The sequence below is a fragment of the Canis lupus genome, chromosome 5 (assembly GCF_048164855.1).
Source record: "Canis lupus baileyi chromosome 5, mCanLup2.hap1, whole genome shotgun sequence".
Classification (NCBI taxonomy): domain Eukaryota; kingdom Metazoa; phylum Chordata; class Mammalia; order Carnivora; family Canidae; genus Canis; species Canis lupus.
In genome coordinates, this window is record NC_132842.1 from 1,924,912 (window position 1) to 1,948,153 (window position 23,242).

Genomic DNA, 23,242 nt, shown 5'->3' on the forward strand with positions numbered 1-23,242 from the left:
AAAAGAAGTTAAAAGGAAGGTATCCCTAATACAGAGGAACTATTTTCTGAAGAGTCAAGTGGCTATACTGCATGTTTTCAATTTGAAACCCTCATCTTGATATGTTTAGAGGTGTAATTTATGGAACAATCGAGCAATCTTTATATTTAACATTAAATGCCTGAATATTATAAATCACCTTAGATGAACGTTTATGGGAGAGTTTCAGTGCAACTTCTGAACGACTTGTCACTTTTACTGTGTAGTACAGATTTGTAAAAAACGATATGCTAAGTAATCCCAGAGTATAATTTAGATACACAAAAACAACTGTCAGGAAACAGCCAGAGACTACGTTTAATGAAATCTTTACAGACTAAAGTAATAAGTATTAAATTAATCAACACAGCTTAATTGAAGCTCTATTTGTAACATTTTTTATTAGACTTGTTATTAATGAACCTTTAAATGCTACCACTAAGTTGAGCTCTGTGTTACATTTAAATAATGAATCATTGTTCACACACACAAAAGAACAAACCCTGCTTTAATAGCTCTTTGTCTCCTTGGGGCTTTTACTCTTATGCATAGCTAAAAGGGAGACTTGTCTTTCCTTCCTCTCCATGGTTATTTACGTAGTTGGCAAGATATCATCTTTAAGGATGCTACCATGGTTTGAAATAACTAAAGTGAAATCCTTGAGAAATTACATGTGCCAGAGCAAAGACTGAACATGAGAAAACATTTTTGGTGGACCTCAAAGACAAGATTTTCAAGTCTGTGTTTTTATTGACCTCATGCTCACATCTGTCTAGGGATGATCTGCTCTGAGTTGGTAAAGACTTACCTGAACATGTCTCCCAAGCCCTTCAGCATCCCCTTTTTGGCTTTCATTTTGTCTTTCTCCTTGTCTCTGTCCTTCTTCTTCTCTTTGCCAGCTTTATCCTTTCTCCTATCCATCTTATCGCCTTTCTCTTGGTTCCCATTCATGTGTCTCTCCAGAGAATGTGAAGGCTGATCACTGGCTGTCGATACAGACTCTCTCCCTGATCTTGAACTTTCTTCTGTGTCTTCTTCCACTTGGAAAGGAAACAAACAAACAAACAAAAATGGATAAGGAACATAGTGAACCAAAAGAACAAAGAGAAGGAGGCTAAAATATATGTGTGAATTTTGCTTTCCCACATTTTCTACTGTGGTTTGACCCTGCTATCAACATGGACTACAATGCTACTTTTTTTTTAAGTTTTTATTTATTTAAGTAATCTCTACATCCAAACTCACGACCCTGGGATCAAGAGTCACATGCTTTTCCGACTGAGCCAGGCAGGTGCCCCAATGCTATTTACTTTCAGGAGGATTAAAATTGAACATATGATGTGGATGGTTACTATGCACATGGGTATTCCTATGTGAAGATCACATGCCAACATAAGAGAGAAGCAGTTTCCTGGCGAGATGTTGATTCACTAGGGGTAACATCCTCCTTGATACAGAGCATGCACTGCTAGAGGGATTAGTAGGTGCTTATCACACAGCACTGACTCCTAAGGCTCCTGTGTATTGTATTTGCAAAATGCAAAGAAAACAAGCAGCCCCTCCTCAAGTGCTCCCTTTCCTCATGGATAAGAATAATGTAGATCTTACTCTAGCCCCTCATTAATTTGTGAAACTACACCATTCACTAGTAAGCACACCAATACCAGCACAGGGACTTCTCTCTTCAGGCTCCCAAATATGTGCATTTGTGATTTCTGCACACAAAAGACTGGATCGTTACAGTCTCTGTAACTTCTTCTTATATTGTCATTATATAAGGCCAACATCATAAGCAAAAGCTACTCTATCTTCTAATCCTAAATAACTCTGCATGAAAATGTGTAGATCAATAACTTCACACTCTCTTGAAGTCTGCAGATAAAACATCTGCTTAGTAATAAGAATATTCTATTCTTTGAACCAATGCTCTGTAAGCATATGGTCCAAAGGCACTTCAATACCCCAAAGTTTTTGATTTGAAAGAATGACAAGTAACTAGGGTAGGTTTCCCTACCAAAAGAATTTTAAGAATTTATTAGGTAAAAAAAACAATAAATGTATATATTAACAGCCACTCTGATAAATATTTTCTAAGATCGGTTGCCTAGGATTTTCTTCCAAATATATTAAGAATTATTAGGGCTTCGGATTACCCCTTAACTTCTGAGGTCATCTTATTCTCCTGCATCAACAAATAAAGTGTGAATTAATGTTTTTGAGCTTCTTTTAACACAGAACCAAATAGAACAGTTAAGCCTTTTCCCAATATTTCACAAAGAACTGACCTCTAAGTCAAGTTAATATATCTTCAAGTGAAATTCAGTCTTGCCTCTCCACCACCAAGGGACACTTGAGTTAGTAATACACAATACCAAAGCATAATAAGACCAGTTAAAACAAACTTGGTATCTTAGTGTTCTGCTGTTAAGCCCTCCAGAATCTGAGAAAAAATATTATCAATATGGTATGACCACTTCAAATTAATAGTTTTTAAAACAATGCCAGCTAATTAGCAAAATACAAAAAAAAAAAAGTGTACAATTTCCTTTGTTGACACATTTGGTTAAAAACATGAGTCAATATATTTCTCATGCCAGCAGGTCATGCCTTAGAATAGCTAAAGAATAAAACCATCACCACATCTAAATCCAGAACATACTTCAGAGGTCATTTAGTCCAACATTTTCCATTTCTTGCTGAGAAAGGTGTGGGGCTAGCATACTGCCAGTCCAGGGATCTTTCTAGTATTATGTTCCATACAGTTATACTTCAGCAAGACCTTCATGCATTTCTTTCATCAACTCTGCTGTTTGTGATTGTTCAATTCCATGCTCCATACAACACACATCGAGGTAATCTATCACCCAGTCACTACACAGTCTGCCTAGAAGATAATTCCCGGTGTCGGCATCGTATTTCAGAAACCTATTGTCAATCCTACATATTCATTCAATGCCATGACTTGTGGCTCATGTTGATAAAATCACTCAAGAAGCTAGATCAAATGTATACAAAACTGTAGGACTGGCCAGGAACCACAGAAATGACTTTTGAAAGGTCTCCCTCTGCACTGGTTATCTAATTGTGAACCACTTTCCTGCTCCAAAGGATGCGGTAGACTTTTAAAAATTTGTTTTTTTTTTTTTTTCCTCTTGGTTAATACAAATAGGAATGGTGCAGACTTGATAGAGAAAGCCTGTTAAAACTTTCAGATGGGCATTGCTAGTGAAAATCCCTAGCCTTACAAATAAATGCTTAGTTTTAAGGCTATAATTTTTTGTAGTCTACACAGAGCAGTGAAAGAATATTCTGGTCAACTACCCAAAGATGTGCTATTATAGGTAGCCTTTTCATATATGAATCTCCTAAGAAAATATAAATATAGCTTTAGCAGGGTTGAAGCACCTAGTCTGACACCCTTAAACATGGTTGTGCCCTACCTGATTGCCAAATGCTATTTCAACGCTTTGGGAAACCGGTATGGTCTCAACTGTGAGATAATCATCCAAATCATTATAAAACAATTCTCAGAAATTCTTGGGAACTATAAAACCTAGGTCTGTTGATACACTCAAGATAGATAAATGGATGCTAATGAATTTTCTAAAATTCCCAACAAGCGAAACCTCTTTTACCTACACTTCCAAAACTCTCTGTAACAAACTTTTATCATTGCACTTCTCAAATGATATGATTACATGTCTGCCTTCTAGTCTCTAAACTTCTAAAATGAGGACTGCTAGGCAGACGCACGCAGATAGCAGATGAAAGACTACCAGCAAACCTGACTCATAACTTTATCCCAACCAAACTTTTCTCCAATTTCTAGGTATTGCCGTTCCTCTAGTTTCAGAACAATACCTACTTCCCTCTAATCAAGCCTGCCAAAACTAGCCACACCTCAACAACAACAACACCAGGAAGGCTCATTGTACTTGGTTTAGCTCTAAGCAGGTTCTGGTATCTTTTTATGCGATTACTGTTAGTGCTATACAGTGTTGTCTAATGGATTTTATAACCCTCTACAATATTGAAACTATAAACAAAAAAATGAGCTCAATAAATGTAAATGACTTAGTCTTCCACAGCAACCATTATCATAAATCATGAATGGAAGTATCAGTAGCAGTTCTGCTAGTTTTCTGCCTAATAGTTTTGGCAGAAGTACAAGGGGCATATGTCTGCTCTTGGCTTGGTAACAGAATAAAGGCAGTGTCTTCACAACTGACTATATGCTGAATTCATATTTGTTGCCAATTCTTTTCATATTCCCAATAATTTTCTGGTGTATGTAATACAACTTATTTTCTAAATTGAGTGAAACAGAGAAAATTGGTATTAAATTATTTATTAACTCTGAGTTTTGTAACCTCATTTTATAAAATCAAAAATCCTAGCTCAGTTTCCTGCTCCAAGCAAGTGGACTGTTTTAAAATGATACTTGCACATTTGAGACTTCTTTATGCTTAATCTGAACATTCTAATTTAGATAATACATTATCACAGAAACTCTTCTGGGAGTGTACTGATTTAACTAATCCCTCTGAATGCCAACTAATTAAAAATATTTAGCAATATGTGGCTTCCAATGTACAAACATAAGATGTTCTTTTAGAGTATCATAGTATATATACTTCGAATCTAACATTATTTGAAATAAAAAAATAAGAACCTTTCATTTTACCTTGTCCCCATGCAGAATTATGGTGGTTACCAAAAGCTTAAATAAATTGGCTACACATGTATAATTGTTTTAAACATGTATATTCGAGGTCACTGATAATACTGGTCAGATTATTTTTTTAAAGTTCTACAATCTTTGTGCATGTAATACCACCCTTATAATAAGATACATAAAATACTGTTATTCCTTTAAAGAAAATAAAAAAAAATCATATAAACAATTTTTCAAGTAAGAAAAGTACTGGCAGTAAATAGCTTGATCAATTGTGTTCCTGCTGTAAATTATAATACAAGAACTAATTACAAACTTACATTTAGATGATCTATTTTAAATGCTATGTTATATATTTCTTCTCTTTAATTTTGGTCCTTACAGATGATTTGATTTCCTTTTGCAGATAGCCTACACAAAGAAACATGATTATCTCCTTCCAAACAAATAGAAATTTCTATTTTTGACTAACACTCCTGCCTACTTTAACCTGCTCTATGCACTAAACTTTCCCACATGATTACCTGTGAAGGCAGATACTTTTAAAAGTTTCTTTCTGAAGAAGGTTTAATGTGAAGCTGCTCATTTCTCTTTAATGCAGTACCATCATTCGGCAATTAAAACATACCTAATTACCATGTTTTTAACAGATGCAAATGCAGCTCAATTAAAATTCTAGTCCATGTTACAAATTAAGCTACTTAATTATGCAAGGTATCATGGTAGGACTGGGTCACCAAGAAGTTTGGAAAAGATTGGGCACTTATATGTTAATGATTATGGAGGAAATGACGTTAGGTTTCAAAAGAAATTCAAAAGTTCTGCAGCTTCCGCTATAAATAAATACTTCTATCTAGTCCTCACAAACATTTTCCTAACAAAAATTCATTTGAGGGGTGTCTGGATGGCTCAGTTGGTTATGCATCTGCATAGGTCAGCTCATGATCCCTAAGTCCCAGGATCAAACCCCATGTCAGGCTCCCAGCTCAATGGGAAGTCTGCTTCTCCCTCTCCCTCTGCCCCTTCCCTTGCTCCTTCTTTCTCAATCCGTCTCCCTCTTTCTCTCTCTCTCAAATAAATAAATAAAATCTTATAAAAAAATGACTCTAAACCACATGTTCCTGAGAGTCTTTCTGTCTTTTCTCCCCGCATTGCTACTGTTGATACTGTAATGGTCTCCGTTGGTTGCTTATCCACAATCCTTTTCTCCCTTTCTTTCTAATGGATCGCTGATCATGTTCAGGAAGCAATCTAGCTCTAATAGGTTAATTCAGTATTAGACCAACTTATGGATGCCTGCCACTTGATTTAATAGTCCAGTGTTAGTAGTCTGAGCATGGCCCCCTCTGCCTGGATAGGCATATTTCCATCCTTGGGGAGATAGCTCACTCCCTTCTGGAAGAAAGTAAAAGGCATCTAAGCTCTGCAATTACCTTCTGGATAAGCTGAACTGTAGCTAGTGCAGCCAAAAGGGCAAGAAGACAATGGATCTTGGTAACACCACTGGGCTATGAAATCAATGGTCCCCTGAAGACGCCCAACTCCAGACCTCAGCTATGTAAGACAGTGCATTTCCTCATGGTTTCAGCTGGTCTCAGTTGGATTTTCTATTAAATGCAGCTGAAAGCATCCTAATAGGTACATTGCATAAATCAAACTTTAGAGCAGCTGTGGAATATCTAAAGTCTATCACAAGTATGAGAGTTAAAAGTTAATATAATTCTGATAGCTGTGACAACTTTGCTAGAATTAAATGATTTGTTCAGACTTGCTACTAGAGTTAAATGAATTGTTCAATAGGTATAAACAGAGAAACTAAACAAAACAGAAATGATAATATTACTTCTTAATCACCAGTAAATAAGTCCTTTCCTCTGAGGGCATAGCTCAAAGAAGCATCGTTAAATATTTGTTGACTGAATAAGAATGATTGAACAGAATCAATCATATGGAAAACTATCTTTTATTGTTCCTTGTTTATAAAGGAACACCTTAGGTATTAGAAATACCTAATGATTGAACCACATATTGAGTAACTTATAATTTATTTTAGAAGACAAAGAATTAAATGGAATAATTATACACAGGATGACTAAGTCTCAGGAATTTATCTTCTTAAAACTAAAAATGAGTATGTTCAAGCAAGACATTAGTAATTGGAAAATTTCACTAGACTTAAAAATCCACTGATCCCTACCAATTTCTACTGATTAATCTTAGGTTAAAAAAAAAAAAAAAGGTAATAAAAATACATGAAGCCTGGACTCCCAAGCACTGCAAAATCCTACGCAGGATTCAAGAACTTTGGGGATATAAAAATTATTTTTGTTTCTTATTTTAGTTGAATATTTTGACTTTGGAAAAGAAGAGAGATGTGGAAAATGAACAGCTAGCGATACAGATGGTGTCGAATAACAGGATCTGCTTTTCTGGACTCTGACTTTTAACATTGAAATGATGAGCTCTTGGCAATGGAAAACTTTTACAAAATGCTGAAAAAAAAAAAAACAGCTGCCATGAAACCTGAAACATGAAGAATTAAAAAGCTTTTACTCTAAAATGTGGGGTGGGAATAATAACTGATGTGATAAAGAACCAAGAATCTGACTATGAAAGGAGAGAAAGATACGAAGGAACATGTGACATTTACCAGTGCTATCACAGGAGTGGTTTCAGCAACTGGAGGACAGGTCAAATAGATGATTCCAAAAACACTCTAATGTAAAAATATTTAATTCATTATAAAAAACAACAATAACTGTTTATGTTCGAATGAAGAGTAGCTAGAAGGGTGAAAACAATTAAGATCACTCTTCCAAAGAACTGAAGACTTAACTACCAAAAACCATTTTGGGCTTCTACTTTTATCTTCCAAACTCCCTCCAACAAAACAGGTAAAATGCTCAAGATACTGGTAAAATATCAATTCCATTATTCTTCCCTTCCCAAGAGAATGCTACAGAACAATGAGGGTCATACCCTCAATTTTCTGAAACCCTGCACATTTACTTTCAGCATCTAATTGATTTTTACATTCAAATGATGGTGCACAATAGATACTGCTTCCTGTCCATAGGGACAATGTATAGTGAAGCTGAAGGCATTCCTTTCAACAGACCGAATGGATTGGTTACACAACCAAACGGTAGCACCGATAACTCTACTGTTGGAACTTCCACTAAAAATTTATTTTTGAGCTTGGTGTCGAAACTAGGTTTCAACAATACACAGAATATTATTTATAGTGTCAAAGAAATTCCAGGTTACTGCTCTTACTCTTTTAAGTAAAAAAAATACAAAAACAAAAATAAATAACAACTCAACAATGTGCAAATGTGATAAAGAAGTGGATGGCTAGCCAGGCTCTATTTTGTTACTTATTGAGAAATCAAAGTGTCTACCTCCCAAAAGCCAGTGTTGTAACTATCAAGCCAGTCCATACAAGGAATCCACAAAAACTTCTTCATGTTAAAAAATGTTTTATAATAGAAGTCTCAGACACATTCTATAGCACTTCAGAAAGTCAAGGGATGACCAGATTGCTTGGGAATAAGTTTCTTGAAGAAGGAAGACAATCTAATGTACACATAAGAGGGTAGAGGCAAAGTTAGGGGGTAGTAAGAAGATACACCTTATGGAGATTACACCGTCTGGACAAGAACAAGCCAGGGGGTTTGAAGGACAATGAGAATTAAGAATGTGATTACAGAGCTTACTCAGCAAATCTAGAGATGCAGGACCAGTTAGGAGATCCTAACAATAACTTCAGGTATTAAATAATGAGGATTTGGACTAGGACTGTTCTGATTTGAACAGAAGGTATGACATTAGTAGATTTCATGAGGAAAAATTAAGAAAGCTTGGTAATGGAGTGATTGCACAGTACGATGATGATTCTAAGTTTCAGAGCCTGGAAGCGCTAATGAGAAAAATCACATCATCATCATCTATCTTTATGAGATGCTAAGCGTGTAAATGCAGTTCTTCCTTTTCTCTGGCATTGCCAAGCATCATTACTCACCTGGATTATTGCATTACTAGTATATAACTGATTTTCTTGGGCACCAGTACCGCTCACTTACCACCCCATCCCCAATAGCAATCCCCGATCCTACAACCCCAGCAATCATACTTGAAATTCTTCAAAGATACTTTAAGGTCCTTCATATAAAATAAAAATAATTTCAACAAAGTTGTCTGTGATTTGTCTCCTGATTTCACTTAAATCTTATTCCTCATTATGCTGTCACCTGCACTATACACATCAACCTTAATCAAACTATGGCAATCCAGAGAAGGTCCCCACTCCGTATGTTCTGTCCCTACACACGGAGGTAAAGACCACTCAAGCAATGGCACTCAACTCCACTAACACCTCTTCTGGGAAGCCTTCTCCCCCTACCTCCCTTTCTACTCTAATCCACATAAGCTAAGTGGGTACCCCAAACTTTGGTGCCATGGTAACCTGTGCACTATGATAGCCCTTAACCATGTTACTTCTTAAGTATCAGTTTATCCACTGGGTTGAACTACCCCATGGCCCTCAGGAACTTACAGCCTAAAAATCAGATTTTAGGTGCCACAACTCATGAATATACGCTTAAATACTTCAAAGTAGCTTTAGTGTAGGGGCTTTCCCATTCGGAAGTTTAGTATTCTAGAAAAAGTCACAGGACTATGAATCGGAAAGTATGCATTCAGTATGATTCAGTTTCACAAGTATGCCCTTGGTCAACTATGTAAATACTTTTTCCTTATCAAAAAGTGGTTAAAATGAGGATTCTATAATTCAAATACTTCAGATAGGACTTTTTGTTGTACTTTTAGCTTAAGTTAATATTCACCTACAAAAAGAAATAGGAGGAATAGCTTTGGCGACTTCACATGCTTACTCCCATATTGCATTGAGAAACTTCCTAAAATTAATCAAAGTTTTTTTTTTTTTTTTCTTAAACTGAAGGTGATATTTAAGTATACAAAATGGCTTAAAAGGAGAGGACAGGCAGGGCACCTGGATGGATTAATGGATTGATTAAGCAGCTGCCTTCAGCTCAGGTTGTGATCCCTGGAATCCAGCCCCACATCGAGCTCCCTGCTCAGTAGAGAGTCTGCTTCTCCCTCTGCCCCAGCATCGCCCCCACAGTCATGCTCTGTCTCTCCCTCTCTAATAAATAAATAAATAAATAAAATCTTAAAAAAAAAAAAAAAAGAAAAAAAAGAGGGCAGGCTATTCCTAGCATTTTAAGAACAAAATTTTTTATAGATTGACATCTGATTATCTATATTAATCAAATAGGTACTCTTGTATAAAGTACTTTGACTTTGAAACCCGCATCCTGAATTCTGTCACAGCAGATTTTCTATAATCTAATGGACTTTGCTTAAGATAAAATTAGACCTAGTTTGCATATTTTGCTCAGATAGGTAGTACTGAAGAGTGGCTATGAGGGTGTAGAATGCTGACTACAGAAAATCTGAGATATCAACTGCAATAAGCTGTTTTATAACTAATAAACAAAAAAATTACCCCAAACTCTCTCATAGTAGCTGATTTACTAACATAAATTTACTTTCTTCAAATCTCACATGGTTACCCTAAGTTATGTATGTTCTGGAGCAATGTCTTTTCTTATCTCCTGATGAGAGAGACTATAAGAAAGTGGGCAAGCTACTCAAAAGCAATCTGCCTCCCTGTTTTCACATTTAAAATTATAAATTAGATCTATCTTAAAAATCAGTAGGTACAATTAATAAGACAGTATTTGGTTTCATATGGTGTTTCACCTCCCGACCCAAACAAAAAGCTGTTTCTGCACTGACAGTAACACTTAAAATTGGCAAATTTTAACAGAAAAAAAAAAAAAAATGGGACCATATATTTTTCAAGAAGAAAACAAAGCAATGTTATTGCATGTATTTTCTCAGTAGTAACAGAAACTGATTTATTATGGGAGATGTAGAAGCCACTTGCTGAGAGCCAGGCAGGGTAGGTAATTTGCATAGAAGAGGGAGCAGATTGTAGATGCCCTGACCTGTCAAGCACAGGTAGGGCCCCGGAGATAATGGGTCCCAGAATACAAAGCTCCATCTTGATCCAGACAGACACACAACATGGAGAGGCCAGATGGATTAAATGAGAGACAAAAACGCTGGCTCCTGCCATCTCTGCAGGAAGAAAGTGTTACAGAAGATGACAGATACCAGAGTCCACACGGAGCCCGCCCCAGTCCCTGGCCCCCTCTGCGGCGCCCGGCCCTGATGCCCACACCGCTGAGGAGAGGAAAGCCTGTCCGAGCCTGAAATCCAGCCGCCAGGGAGACGCAACCACACTGACAAGAGCAATCAAGCCCCGGCGGCCGGGGCTCCGGCCCTCGGACCACTGCCCGACCCGCCCAGGGCGCCGCGCAGCACCCACGGGGCAGTCCGCAGGCCAGGGCTCCTCTCTCGGGGCCTGTGGAGCAGCGAGCGGCCCTGCCGCAGGCCCCAGCCCCGTCTGCCCCGCACTGGGGGGCCGCCTCGACCGCGATGCGGAGCTCAGCCACACAGGACAAGGCGGATGCCGGGAGGCCCCAAGCGCAGAAAGTGCGTGGACCAGGCCACGAGAATCCTGGAGCCGGGCTCGGAAAAGCATAGGGTCCAGGAAACCAAGGGAGGAGCTGAGGGAGCCGGCCTTTCTCACAGCTGGGGCCACAGATGCCCTCTCTGCCCCCAGCCACGTGCCACGGTGATGGCCTAAGGAACACCAGCAGTAGCACAAGCCTGAGGGACTCTGATTTGTAATTTTATTTACTTATTTTAAAAATATTTTATTTGTTTATTCATGAGACAGAGAGAGAGGCAGGTTCTGTAGGACTAGATCAGACATGGTGCTGTCTTCCCTTGTGGGCCCTACAGAAGCTGAGAGATTAGCAGACAGGATTTAGGCCAGTAAGTGAATGGGTATCCAGAATCTTGCAATGTTAAAACCAGAAAGGAACTCAGAAACCATGCAAATCATCTAAACCAGAGCTTTTTAAGAATTTTCTAAAAAACTGCAGCAAACTATGCCTTATTACAATTAAACTCTACAGAGAACCGCAATGTATTAGAAGTTACTTTAAAAACCCACAAGTGCTAAGACAACAGAGGGGTGACAGCAGGGTGAAGGGTGAGGCTGATGGCTTTGCAGAGTCCCAGCTACTCAGCCTCCCCCAACTCCTGGGCTCCCCGCGCAAAGCTGAGCTCCCCTCCCAGCCAGAGGTCATGACATGCATTTTTGAAAATCAATGACCTGGTTGTCCAAATCTTGTTTCACAATGAGGAACTTAAAGCTCATGGGTTTTAGGTAGTTTGACCATAAGCCCAAAATTATCAGAATTATGTGGACTAGGATGCAAGTTGCCTGAATGTCAGTTCAGTGGCCACTCCACTCCACTGATGCAATCTCAACAACGCAGGCTGCAAAAGTTGAAATGTGTAATAGAAAAAAAAAAAAAATGAAATGTGTAATAGCTGCTTTGCTTTCTTTCCTTTCTTTCTCTTTCCTCCCTCTCTTCCTTCCCTCCTTCCTTCTCTCTCTTTCTTTTTTTGTATCCTGAGTTCAACAGACTGGTCTAGGGAGAAAAATTATAAAATCAGGACTCTGGGAAAACACAGCACTTGGTGGTTGTAGATGCACACATCACAAAGGTCTTTCCCATTTCTCGTCTAGAACTTAACCTATGGTTTAAAACTGCTTATTTTATCTACCTGCTTATTTTTATCTCAATGGTAGCTGAATGAAAAAGGTTTAATAGGGACCCCTATGTGGCTCAGTTGAGCATCTGCCTTCGGCTCAGGTCATGATCCTGGGGTCCTGGGATGAGTCCCACATAGGGCTCCCTGCAGGAAGCCTGCTTCTCCCTCCTCTGCCTATGTGTCTGCCTCTCTCTCTGTGTCTCTCATGAATAAATAAATAAAATCTTTAAAAAAAAAAAGGTTTAATATCAAGTACTTAAGCCAGTTATTTCAAATTATAAAGGGAAACTATGTTCATATAGGGACAAACTTAGTTGTCTAACCACCCTGGTGAGAAACTCTGAAGGCTGTCCCTATAGGAATTAAAAACATGCCTTGTATTGATATGTATTCCATCCCCTGATGCCTTTGAAATGAATGTTATATGTGAGAAAATTACATTTTATGAGTGAATTTAAATAACATTTTAACCAGAACAAAAAAAAAAAATTCGAAAGCATCATAAATTGTAGAAGCTTTAAAAAAGAACTACTACTGGGGGGCCAAAGTACTATATTCTTATTAAATATATACCCAGGACAGACAGAAGCAAGATGCTTCCACAGTAGGGCTACACAAGCCACAGTGGTCAGCTGGAAAGGAACCACTGATACAGTGAGGTAAACTCAAGAGGGTGGAAATTACGTATGACTCAGGATCTTGGAGCCCAGACTTGGCAGCAAAAATATAAAATATGTTCTTCATCTGGCAGGAATAGGTTGTATACATTTGAAATCACTGGCTGGATAGAGGTAAAAAGCTCCATTCAGCTTGAGCCAGAGAATTAGGTAAAGGGCCGGGAAGGTGGGGTGGGGTACAGCAGTTCTCCAAGTTTTGCTTTGCATGCTGTTATGGTAGTGGGATTCATCTTCCTGGAACACATTATTACATGTAACAGGCAAAATGACATAATTTCACTTTAAGTCTCCTCAGAATGTGATTTTTATCTAAACTTTTCTTCCTCACCACAACCTTCTTTAGGTATTTGTGATAGAAGCAGTTTACCTGAAAGTTAAATTGCAAGTAAATTAGAATCCACTTAAATTATCTCTGGTCTTTGCTTGAACTTTGAGCAGCAGTGTCTTTAACTTTTCTAAAAAAGGTTAGATGCATAGAGTCACATTTGAAGTTAAAAACTAAAATATAAAGTGGCATTATGAACAATATAAGCTAACCAACAGGTTTTACTGTTAGGACTCTTGAGGCTTTTCTCTTATAAGTAAATATACTACTGAAGTTGTTTCCTGATTTTTAAAGCAAATGGAATGGTTATTTTTATGAATGTTTAACTATAAAGATAGCTTCCCCATAACATTGCACATATTTTTAAATGTTACTTTTTTTCTCAATATTCTATGGAAAACCTATTGCTCAATATTAACCTTTGACTTTCAATAATCTTGGCTTAAAATATTTTGTGATTTTGAAATATATACATACACAAATATGCTAGTTCAGATCAAGGAAAGCAAGGGTAATTGATAAAAATAAAACAAAAATACATTTTCAAAATCACAGATCATTGTATATATTTACTGGAGTTATCACATTATACCAGTGGTTTTAATTTTAGTCTCAGGATAACCTTAAATTCCTAAAAATTATTAAGGATTCAAAATAATTTTTATGTGGATTATCTCTATCAATATTTACTGAATTAAAATTGAGAGGATCTAAAACTATTATTTTATAAAAATCAAAATTTATCTTAACAGAAATTACATTTTTATAAAACGATAACTCCAAAAACAGTGAGTACAAACAATGGCACTGTTTTACATTTCAGCAAATCCCTTACTATGTGGCTGAAAAGACAGATTCTTCTATCTGTTCTGCAATCTATTGCAATATCAAATGACTGCTTGTTTCTAGAAAACCCAACCGTGTACTTGTAAGAGAACAAGGGTAAAAAGATAAATGACATCTTATTATTATGAAAATAGTTTAGACTCCATTGATTCCTCTGAAGGATAATGGGAACCCCTAGGGTTCCCTGGAGCATACTTTAAGAACTGCTGCTCCATAGAGTCATTTATAATTGCTATTCTTGCAGATATTATAAACTTACATGTCTCCATGCCTTCATCATCATCATCTACTGTGGGTTTATCATAAGACTTGTCGATGGCAGCTCTGAAGCTCTCATTGCATCCCCTTCCTCTGATTATCCGTGGCCGTGGGCGGTGGAAAGGAATATCCCCGTTCAAAGTCACCTCAGCAACTGCCGTCTGCAGACTCTCTAATGAGCTTGACTTCTTCAGACCCAGGGAAGGTCCTACATCTCTGCTGGGGGAACCTTGGAGATATACAAAAATTAAATGTTAGTTAGATAGTGGTGAATATTATATATGCATATATAATAATATAATGAATATTATATATTCATCTGATATCTACAGATTGTGGAAATCACTCACTCACTGAGTTCTAAAGTGTAGATGGAAATGTCATAAAAAGAAAGTAATAGTAACTAATTTTAACACTTCCCAAATATATATTAGATTTAGTTGATTTTTTTCTTTCCATTTTTAGCTCAAGAAATAAATTAGGTTACATCACTTGCTCCAGGTACGTAAAGAACCTAAAGAACCAGAATAACCCAGAAGTTCACTTGAAAAGTAGGAATAATGAGAAAGCTAAAATAAGCAACCAAGAGTAAGCTTTGTAACTTAATTAAAATCATTTATGGGCAGTCTAAAGTTATTTACAGAAAAAATTCAACTTTCATCTCAAGGAGTTCCATGAATTCTTTTCCTCATTACATGGCGGGTTCACATAGCTTGGTAGATACATAGAGTACAAAAGACTACTTGTCACCAATACACTTAAGGGCACCTAGGCAGAAACCTGGTTCTGGGACATATCGATGTTCTATGATGGCAAGAGCAATGCAAGAATTGCACAGAAAGAAATTATGCAAGGGTTCTCATTAGGTAGCAAGAGAGGAGAGACTACAGAGCTGAACGTGAGTATGTGGATCTCCAGGCTCAGAAATAATACCTGCTTGAGGAATAAGGAATGAGCAGAAGGAAGAAAACTTAAGAATTCACGAAGAAATTTTCAGCAGGATGGCAGGGGAGAATTCAGGGAGTGAACAATTTGGCTCTGTTTCTGGAAGATGTAGGGCAGGGGTCCTGAGTTTTAGAAGGCAATCAAAATAGATTTCTTTAAGACAGCCTCAACCATCACTGCCTGACTCAGCACTCAGCAGTGCGTGAAGTCGGCCTCTCGATGACCAAAACACCAGCCCTGCACCAGCACCTGGGAAACCCAGGTTTCTGAACTAGCTTGTCACTTACACTGTTAAAAAGTCAGGTATGAAAAAACGGGAAGATCGAAGAGAACAGGTTATTTATCTATGCATGGGGTCATCAGCCCCTATGTTAATCAATAATTAAGCAGTAGCCTTGATATGCTATCACCTAGAAGGCAAATAATTATGACGTGGGCTTGGCATGGCTCACGGTAGAAAACAGAATAAAAGGTAAACTGAGAGTCAAAACAAGAATTACTTCTTTAAGATTCATTTACATTACATCTTTCACCTAATTTTCACAGTGGGGTAGCAGTTTTTAAGTTAGAATAAATATGTCAAAAATGTAACATAGGCAGAAAGGCAGACAGATGATTCTAATGAAATAATATCCCATCAATTATCATGCTTGGGAGAAAAAGATGATTTATTGAACTTTCTCAGTGCAGAATTATATATATTTGATTATTTTATGACAAAAATTCACATGAAAAAGTTTCCTTCCAGGATGATCAATCTTTTCCTCTAGATAGCACTATAATTTTTGATAAGCTCATGTTCTAAATACCCATAAAAGTCATGTCACAGGAAGGAAAATGAATTTTGTTCCAGAACTAAACAAAAAGTAAGAAATCAAGGAGTCAAAGAAAACAGGAACAGAACACTTGTAGGCAGGAACAGTGACTTTATATTTCCTAAAATTAGCACTGGGAAAATCTTTTTTGGAGTAACCCATGTGTATCAATTTCCATAACCTACCAGCTGCATTTTGAGTTCTATAAACACTTTAAGGCAAATATTGGCACTTTTGGGGGAGCACAAAAGACATGTGTATGTATATATATGTGTGTGTGTGTGTATAGTCATATCTATCTATATTTCTCCAATAAAGATTTCATGCTTCCGGTAAAGATTTTCATAAAAACATCACTTAGGTATATTAAGTTTTTCTTTATGAAAAGTTAGCTAGATTTGACTTAATGTACTCAGAGCACTAAACATTTTAATAATGAAATCCAGAAATAGGAGGAGTATTCATTAAAGTAAACGTCTATGTCTACATAAACAAAGGCAAATCTGGTGAAAAAAAATGAGGAAAATATAAAAAAGCAATAGATATTTTGTAAGCATACTTTAAGGCTTACCTATCTACTTTTCTCTCTGGAATTGTAACACTGCAGTATGACATTTTGGCCATGGTGTGTATTGTGTATATAGGAAATCAATGAATTATTGCTTCTGTATTTATGTATGGTTGAATAATCTTCATAGTAAAAAGTTACACAAAAAGGTCAAAATTTGTAATCTGTGAATCTATAAGAGGGATCAGCCAACCATTAGCCAAATCTGGAATGTCCTTTGTTTATATATATTCTATGGCTGCTTTCATGCTACATCAGAATTAAGTCATTGTTACAGGGACTGTTTGGTCTGCAAGGCCTACATTATTTACTAGCTGGTCCTTTACAGAAAGAGATTTTGAATTTGTAACATGGATATGATACATTCTAGTACATTATTTGTCAAGCTTTAAACAAAGGTTTTCTTAAGTAAAATGTTAAGATTCCTGAATGAGGGTTACTGAGAACTCTGACATGATACACAGCATTTACTAGGGATGAAAATTAAAAACGCCTTTCTCTTTATAAAGTATGGGCAAAAAAATTAGTCTTATTTACACACGCAAAAAATCAACATCTTTTGATTTTAAAATAATATTCTAAAGCTCTTTGTAAATCTTTCAAGTCATTAGGATACTTAGCTCATTTTTCATATTCAAGGATTAAACTGTTAGAAACCCAATTCTCTTCTTACACACTCTTTTCTTTCACAAAGAAAATTTACCTCCCAAATATCATCACAGATCCTTAGATCCATAAATAAAGGGAAAAATCATAATCATACTATTTTCCCTATCCCTATTTTCCTACTCCTGCCTACTGATACCTCTCTTGCCAAAAAAAAAAAAAAAAAGGATGTCTTTTGCAAGGGCAAAAGGAAATGGAATTCAATTTTCATTATGAAAGGCTTATGGCTAGACAGATGATCTTTGCTGAAATGCCACTGTGGCTCTACCAAAAACATTTGGACTGCACTGTAAAATCATGATCAACTTAGCAATTCAAGTGAAGTGAAGAGAGAAAAATAACTGAAAATCTGTTCATTGTCCAATATTGCAGCGTGGAAAGGATCTAGAATACACTTTATTCCTTTAGATTTAAGACCAACAGACCAGAAGGTACTTTGATGTCTAGCTAATAATTTAGTGTCCCAAGGTTTTCTAGTTTACTTTGGTAGGATCGATGTCACATAGTGGGGGAAATAAAAGAAAAAAAGGAAAAAGCTCTTTTTATCTATGATCTAACATTTTAAAACAATAAAAGCACAAGATTCAATTAGATTATCAAATCTGCCTTCTATGAAAGTTATTCTATGTGTTCAATTAAACTCTAGATATCGACAGTATTGTTTTTTTAATTGCAATAGTGCTCTTTTCCTTTTAGTAAAAGTGAGTTTGTCAAATTAAATATTTTCCCGACTTTACCTGACTGGCAATAGCATATAAAGTCATGTTCTTTTTTATAAACATTAACTTGGACAGGGCTTACTTCTTTAAAAGTACTGAAGACTATTAACTCCAAAGCTAATTACTAATTTACATATATGAACTATCAAATAATTTTCTTTAGCCCTGTTTCAGAATTTCAGTGAATTTCATGTTTGATCGGAGCAATAACTACATAAAAAGGGCTGAAACTATAGTTAATTGCCTTGCACTACAGTTAATCCTATGATTTATTGGATGTAATTTTTACAATCTATCTTTTACTCTACAGAATGTGAAGACTCCAACCATATCCACAATAATCTTTACATATGTATATAGATACACATTTTTCAAGCAGGCTAAAACTATTTACTACTGCAGGTTAAAAAGGTGAATTGAAGCTAATTAGTGCTAAGTGATATGACTACATCATACTGGATCTAGAATAATTAAAACAGTATTCCAAACTTACAATAATAAATCATTCATTATAAATGCGCCATTTACAAAGCACATTACTTTAATTACACATGAACACTTTCCTGTGATAATTTTCATAAAATAACATAAAAAGTAAATTTTAATATAATGAAAAACCCAGTTCAACATAATCTATTGATGCTATAGAATGATCTAGGCAGCATTTTAGAAGGAAGCCCTAATGAGTTAAAAAACAAAAAACTTTAAAATAGGTTCACAAGGTCGAGAAGCTGTATTATATAGTCTAACTCAATATCAGACAACTATGAGCTAATTCTTATATATGAAGAACTCAGGTTTTCTGAGCAGCTAAAGACAGCAATATTGGATGCTATCCTTCAGTGAAAAATATTAAATTTATGCTATTATCCTTCAGATCAAAATCACCACTTTGAGGATCATTGGACATCAAGCAAGGAATCTAGTAAATGACTCAAACACTTAAGAATCTCCTAGAAGAGATCTTGTTCTCAGGATTTTGATTTTTATTTAATTGCAACAAGACATCCCTATGCAAATACAATTAAAATCTAGGTTGTTTTAGCATTTTTGAAACACTAAATTGTATTTGCGCTTAGTATGTACTACACCAATAAATTCCTAACAAAATTTTTCTTTTCTTATACAATTTGATTTCCTACAATGAATCTACACAAGATTGGAATATTTATGTTTACATGCAATATGATTGGCAGCTCTAGAATTTTGATCATCTCCTTGGACCACAGTTTCTACGGCAACGGTCTAACTGTCCATTCTTACCTGCTTTCTGGTCATCCACTGTATTGAGTTTAGTCTCGTCAGCTACTGTTAAAAGGTAAATGTATACTGGTTAGTGCAGTTAGTCCCCATAGCCCAACATGCTTCAACCATTCCCGGATCTTTTCAGTTAGGTGATCATTCTTAGATAACATTTCATGCAAAAATATGAAACATCAAGCAAACATTCATAATCAAAAAAGGGGGAAAAAGCAGTGTCTCCATGCAAAATGCCAGTCATTTCATTTCACAGACACGTGTGTTATTTATAAGTTAGCGTATCATAATTAGCCAAGGCAATGCATCGCCAAATTTTTCTTTTATGCATGTGATAAATTAATGCTTTTAGTCTTAAAGTACAAACAGCCACCAGAGAACAGCATAAATAAGTTACAGTTGATTAACAAGGGTTTTTAAAATCATTTGATCAATTTATAGATATAATTAATTATTTTACTTTTTTGTTTGCTTTTTGGTGGATTTTGATTTAAAAAGAGACACTACCTGATTGGTGTTTGATTGAACAACTATGTTATTTTCCTCCTTCCATTTGCTCCCAAATACTTTCTACAATAAATATTCTATCAAATTATTACTTCAATTACATGCCTTAATTATTAACACATAAGAGTTTCTATTAAGTAAACTTTAAAGAATAGCAATGAAACGAAGATATCATGAAGTAACCAAATTCTACACATGGATTGAGATAATGGTTTCTCTCCAAACTTTTCCTTCTAGTTCAAGAATCCTACAGCCAACCAAATACTATTTCAAAAAATTGGTTTTAAACAGCCAAAATGTGAAAACATTTCATCTTTCAAATAAAGATGCAGGAATATAGCATGATATGCATGTGTTTGTTTCTTTTATCATCAGGAAACATATATATTAACATATTGCACATTAGGTAAACATGCCACTTATGAGAAATATGGTTATCTCAAACTCGGAGAAAAACTAATTTTTGCCAAATTGCCACATTTCACATTTATTTTCTCTACTGCTTAAGGTAAACAGATATGTGTTTGGGACTATCAATTTTAATCTGAAAGCATCTAAACCTTATTTAGATAAAGATTCATGGAGATTGTACTCACTACCTAAATCCATGCTTTTTGATTTTCGCGTTTTAACGAAATCCAATTGACTGGCATCTGAAAATTGCTTTGTGCGCTTTTCTGACATACTCTGGCGTCCAAATCCTTCTCGTTGAAAAGCAAGAACTGGATCGACATCTGGACTCAAAGAGCTGGTGTGAAGAGAAAGATAAACATAAAAATATTTACTAAAAATCGAGGACGTCCAACCTTAGGAAAGATCATACATGCCTGTGTGTGTGTGAAGGTATGTATGTGTGTATTCCTCAGAAGCGCTGAAACTAACACAAATACAGGCCATTAAAAAAAATGGCTGAATACGAGGTGATGAGAAAATACAAACTGAATTTACATTTAGAAAATTCTAAACTCACATTCCTCCATGTGAGTTCTCTCCTCCTCATTCTGTTCTCCAATACATCACTATTTCTAAGCGATTATCAAAAATAAAGCTGATGAGGGTGCTGGGTGGCTCATTCGGTTAGGCATCTGACTCTTGGTTTTGGCTCACGTCATGATCTCAGGGTCATGAAGTCAAACCCCACCTTGGGCTCTGCACTCAGTGGGGAGTCTGCTTGTCCCTCTCCCTCTGTCTCCTTCTCCCCCACCACCCTGCTCACAGAGGTCCAATCTCTCTCTAAAATAAACACTTTAAAAAAATAATAATAAGGCTGATGTCTTTTAGACATTGGGAGGATTGAATATTAGAGAAAAACGTTCATATATGTGAATACAAATATTGGTAGCAAACAAGTGACTATATAGATTACAATCAAATAGAAGTTCTAAAAAAGAATTTGTCTGGTCTTCTTCTATATCCTTTGTCCCATGTTTTAGAAAAGAAGAAAAAACACCTTTGTGGCATGTACTTTCATGAGGATGCAGTTTCTCAGCAATATTTATTCAACTGACAAGAAACCAACTCAACAAATCTTTATTAGAACCTATTCTGATTAAGGTGTTGTCCTAGATACCAAAGTTAAAAACATAAAAACGAAAAGATTCTCTGTTCTCTACAAGTTCCTAAAAAAAAAAAAAATATACTACCCCAGAATCACCAAGCCAATGCAGTGGATGCAGAGACGGGAGAGTGATGGGTACTGGGGGAGACTAAGACTAGATGACATTTGATTTCAGTGACACCAACACAGTAGTGCAATCAGAGATGATGAAGCACATGGCAAATCACTGGTAAGAGGATACCATTGGAAGAGTTTTCACAGGGGCAGTGGCAAACGATGACACAGAATCATTCCTATTTGTAAAAATCTGTGAATACTTTAAAAAGTACTAAGTGTTCTGAGTATAGTCCATACAATAAAAATGGTTTTTCTCAGTGCTGGGCTCACTGAGTAAATACATTGCTCTCCTGTATCAGCACCCAGCCACCTCCCCTATCCAGCCAGGGAGGAGAAAATCCCTCCACAGCTAACTAAACATCCCAGACGGTGAGGAACCACTTCCACCAGGTCAACTGAGTTTACGATCGCCCTCCTTATGCTTCTGATGGAAGCAAACTTCTCTAACCTTTATGGCTGTAGAGAATTACCATCTGATAAAGGAGAGTGATCTGGTTCAGCTATACATCAAAACTGTAGCTGCAGTTTACCGTGCATGAAATGATATTTGGCTCGTAGAGAAGAGCTAAACCAAAAATTGTAAAAAAAAAAAAAAAAAAAAAAAATCTACGGAACTGCTTTGCCCTCAGGATAAGTGACTGAAATGTGATGGAACACGTGGATTAGCATGCTCATTAAACAGAACAGCTGCCTCACCCATCTGACAATGAGAGAATTCAAGGACATGATATGAAAGCCCTTTGTAAACTACAAACCACGAGACATAGTAAGTTATTATGACCCCACAAAGACTGTCTATCTCAAATAATCAACGTAATACAAAGTTATGGTAACAGAAATCAGGTCCTTAACAACCACACAGGGGAACTAAAGAGCCCTTCCCAATCTTTCCCAGCGGGTACAGAGCAGGGCCCCAACAATGAGACAAGGTGGGTGCCAATAACTCCGAATTTGAGGAAGCACTCACTCTCACGGTCATGCAAGTTCATAGGCCATGCCTGAGAGGGACTTGTTCTTTATATTTTGTATGCTCGGTACCCAGTTTGCCTCGCCCTACCACCTGCTTGCGTATTATGCTTATATAGTAGTATTCAGATACTACAGTGCTTACTACATTATGCTTATAATTTCCACATACACTCCAACTGAAAAATGCATCCTAGAAATGAAAGCTAAAAACCCATATGATAAGAACTATGACCCAACTTTGCAACAGCAAACTGTAAATTATATATTTTCAATAAGGATAATTCTTTCATATATTGGATACTGATCTCTTCAATTATTCTTCTCATGAAATACATTTTTTAAGAGAAATTAGTGGTAAGAGCCTTTTCAAAGAAATACAAATTGTTGGTGCCAATGTTACCTGAAAACCACATATTGACATGTTTTTTAAACTAATGTCATATCCTTGGAATTATGTTGTCACTAAGATCAGAGAATCTGCTGTTTTACCTTGTTTCTCCTTAAAAATATTACTAATGTTCCCTAAGTCAATTAATGGGTTGAAAAAAGTATATTCTATTCGTTAACAAAAGTTTAGCCATTTGATGTATTTACCTTCCACAACTG

At 36.4% G+C, this 23,242-nt stretch overlaps 1 protein-coding gene across 31 annotated transcripts in view; it reads right to left on the minus strand.

The window, feature by feature from the left end:
* PARD3 (par-3 family cell polarity regulator) overlaps window positions 1-23,242 on the minus strand; it is a 649,441-nt gene that overhangs the window by 191,730 nt on the left and 434,469 nt on the right. For 15 of the 31 annotated variants that reach the window (XR_012030741.1, XM_072825188.1, XM_072825184.1 and 12 more), the window contains 4 exons: window positions 20,589-20,740; window positions 19,492-19,536; window positions 14,517-14,744; window positions 827-1,058 (listed from right to left, as the gene is read on the minus strand). Coding sequence is in view for 30 of the 31 variants with exons in the window: in XM_072825188.1 (XP_072681289.1) it covers window positions 827-1,058; window positions 14,517-14,744; window positions 19,492-19,536; window positions 20,589-20,740 (657 nt within the window). In the remaining variant the exon portion in view is untranslated. The remainder of the gene's footprint in view (window positions 1-826; window positions 1,059-14,516; window positions 14,745-19,491; window positions 19,537-20,588; window positions 20,741-23,242) is intronic. The other 16 variants (XM_072825190.1, XM_072825189.1, XM_072825185.1 and 13 more) reach the window with 4 other exon arrangements.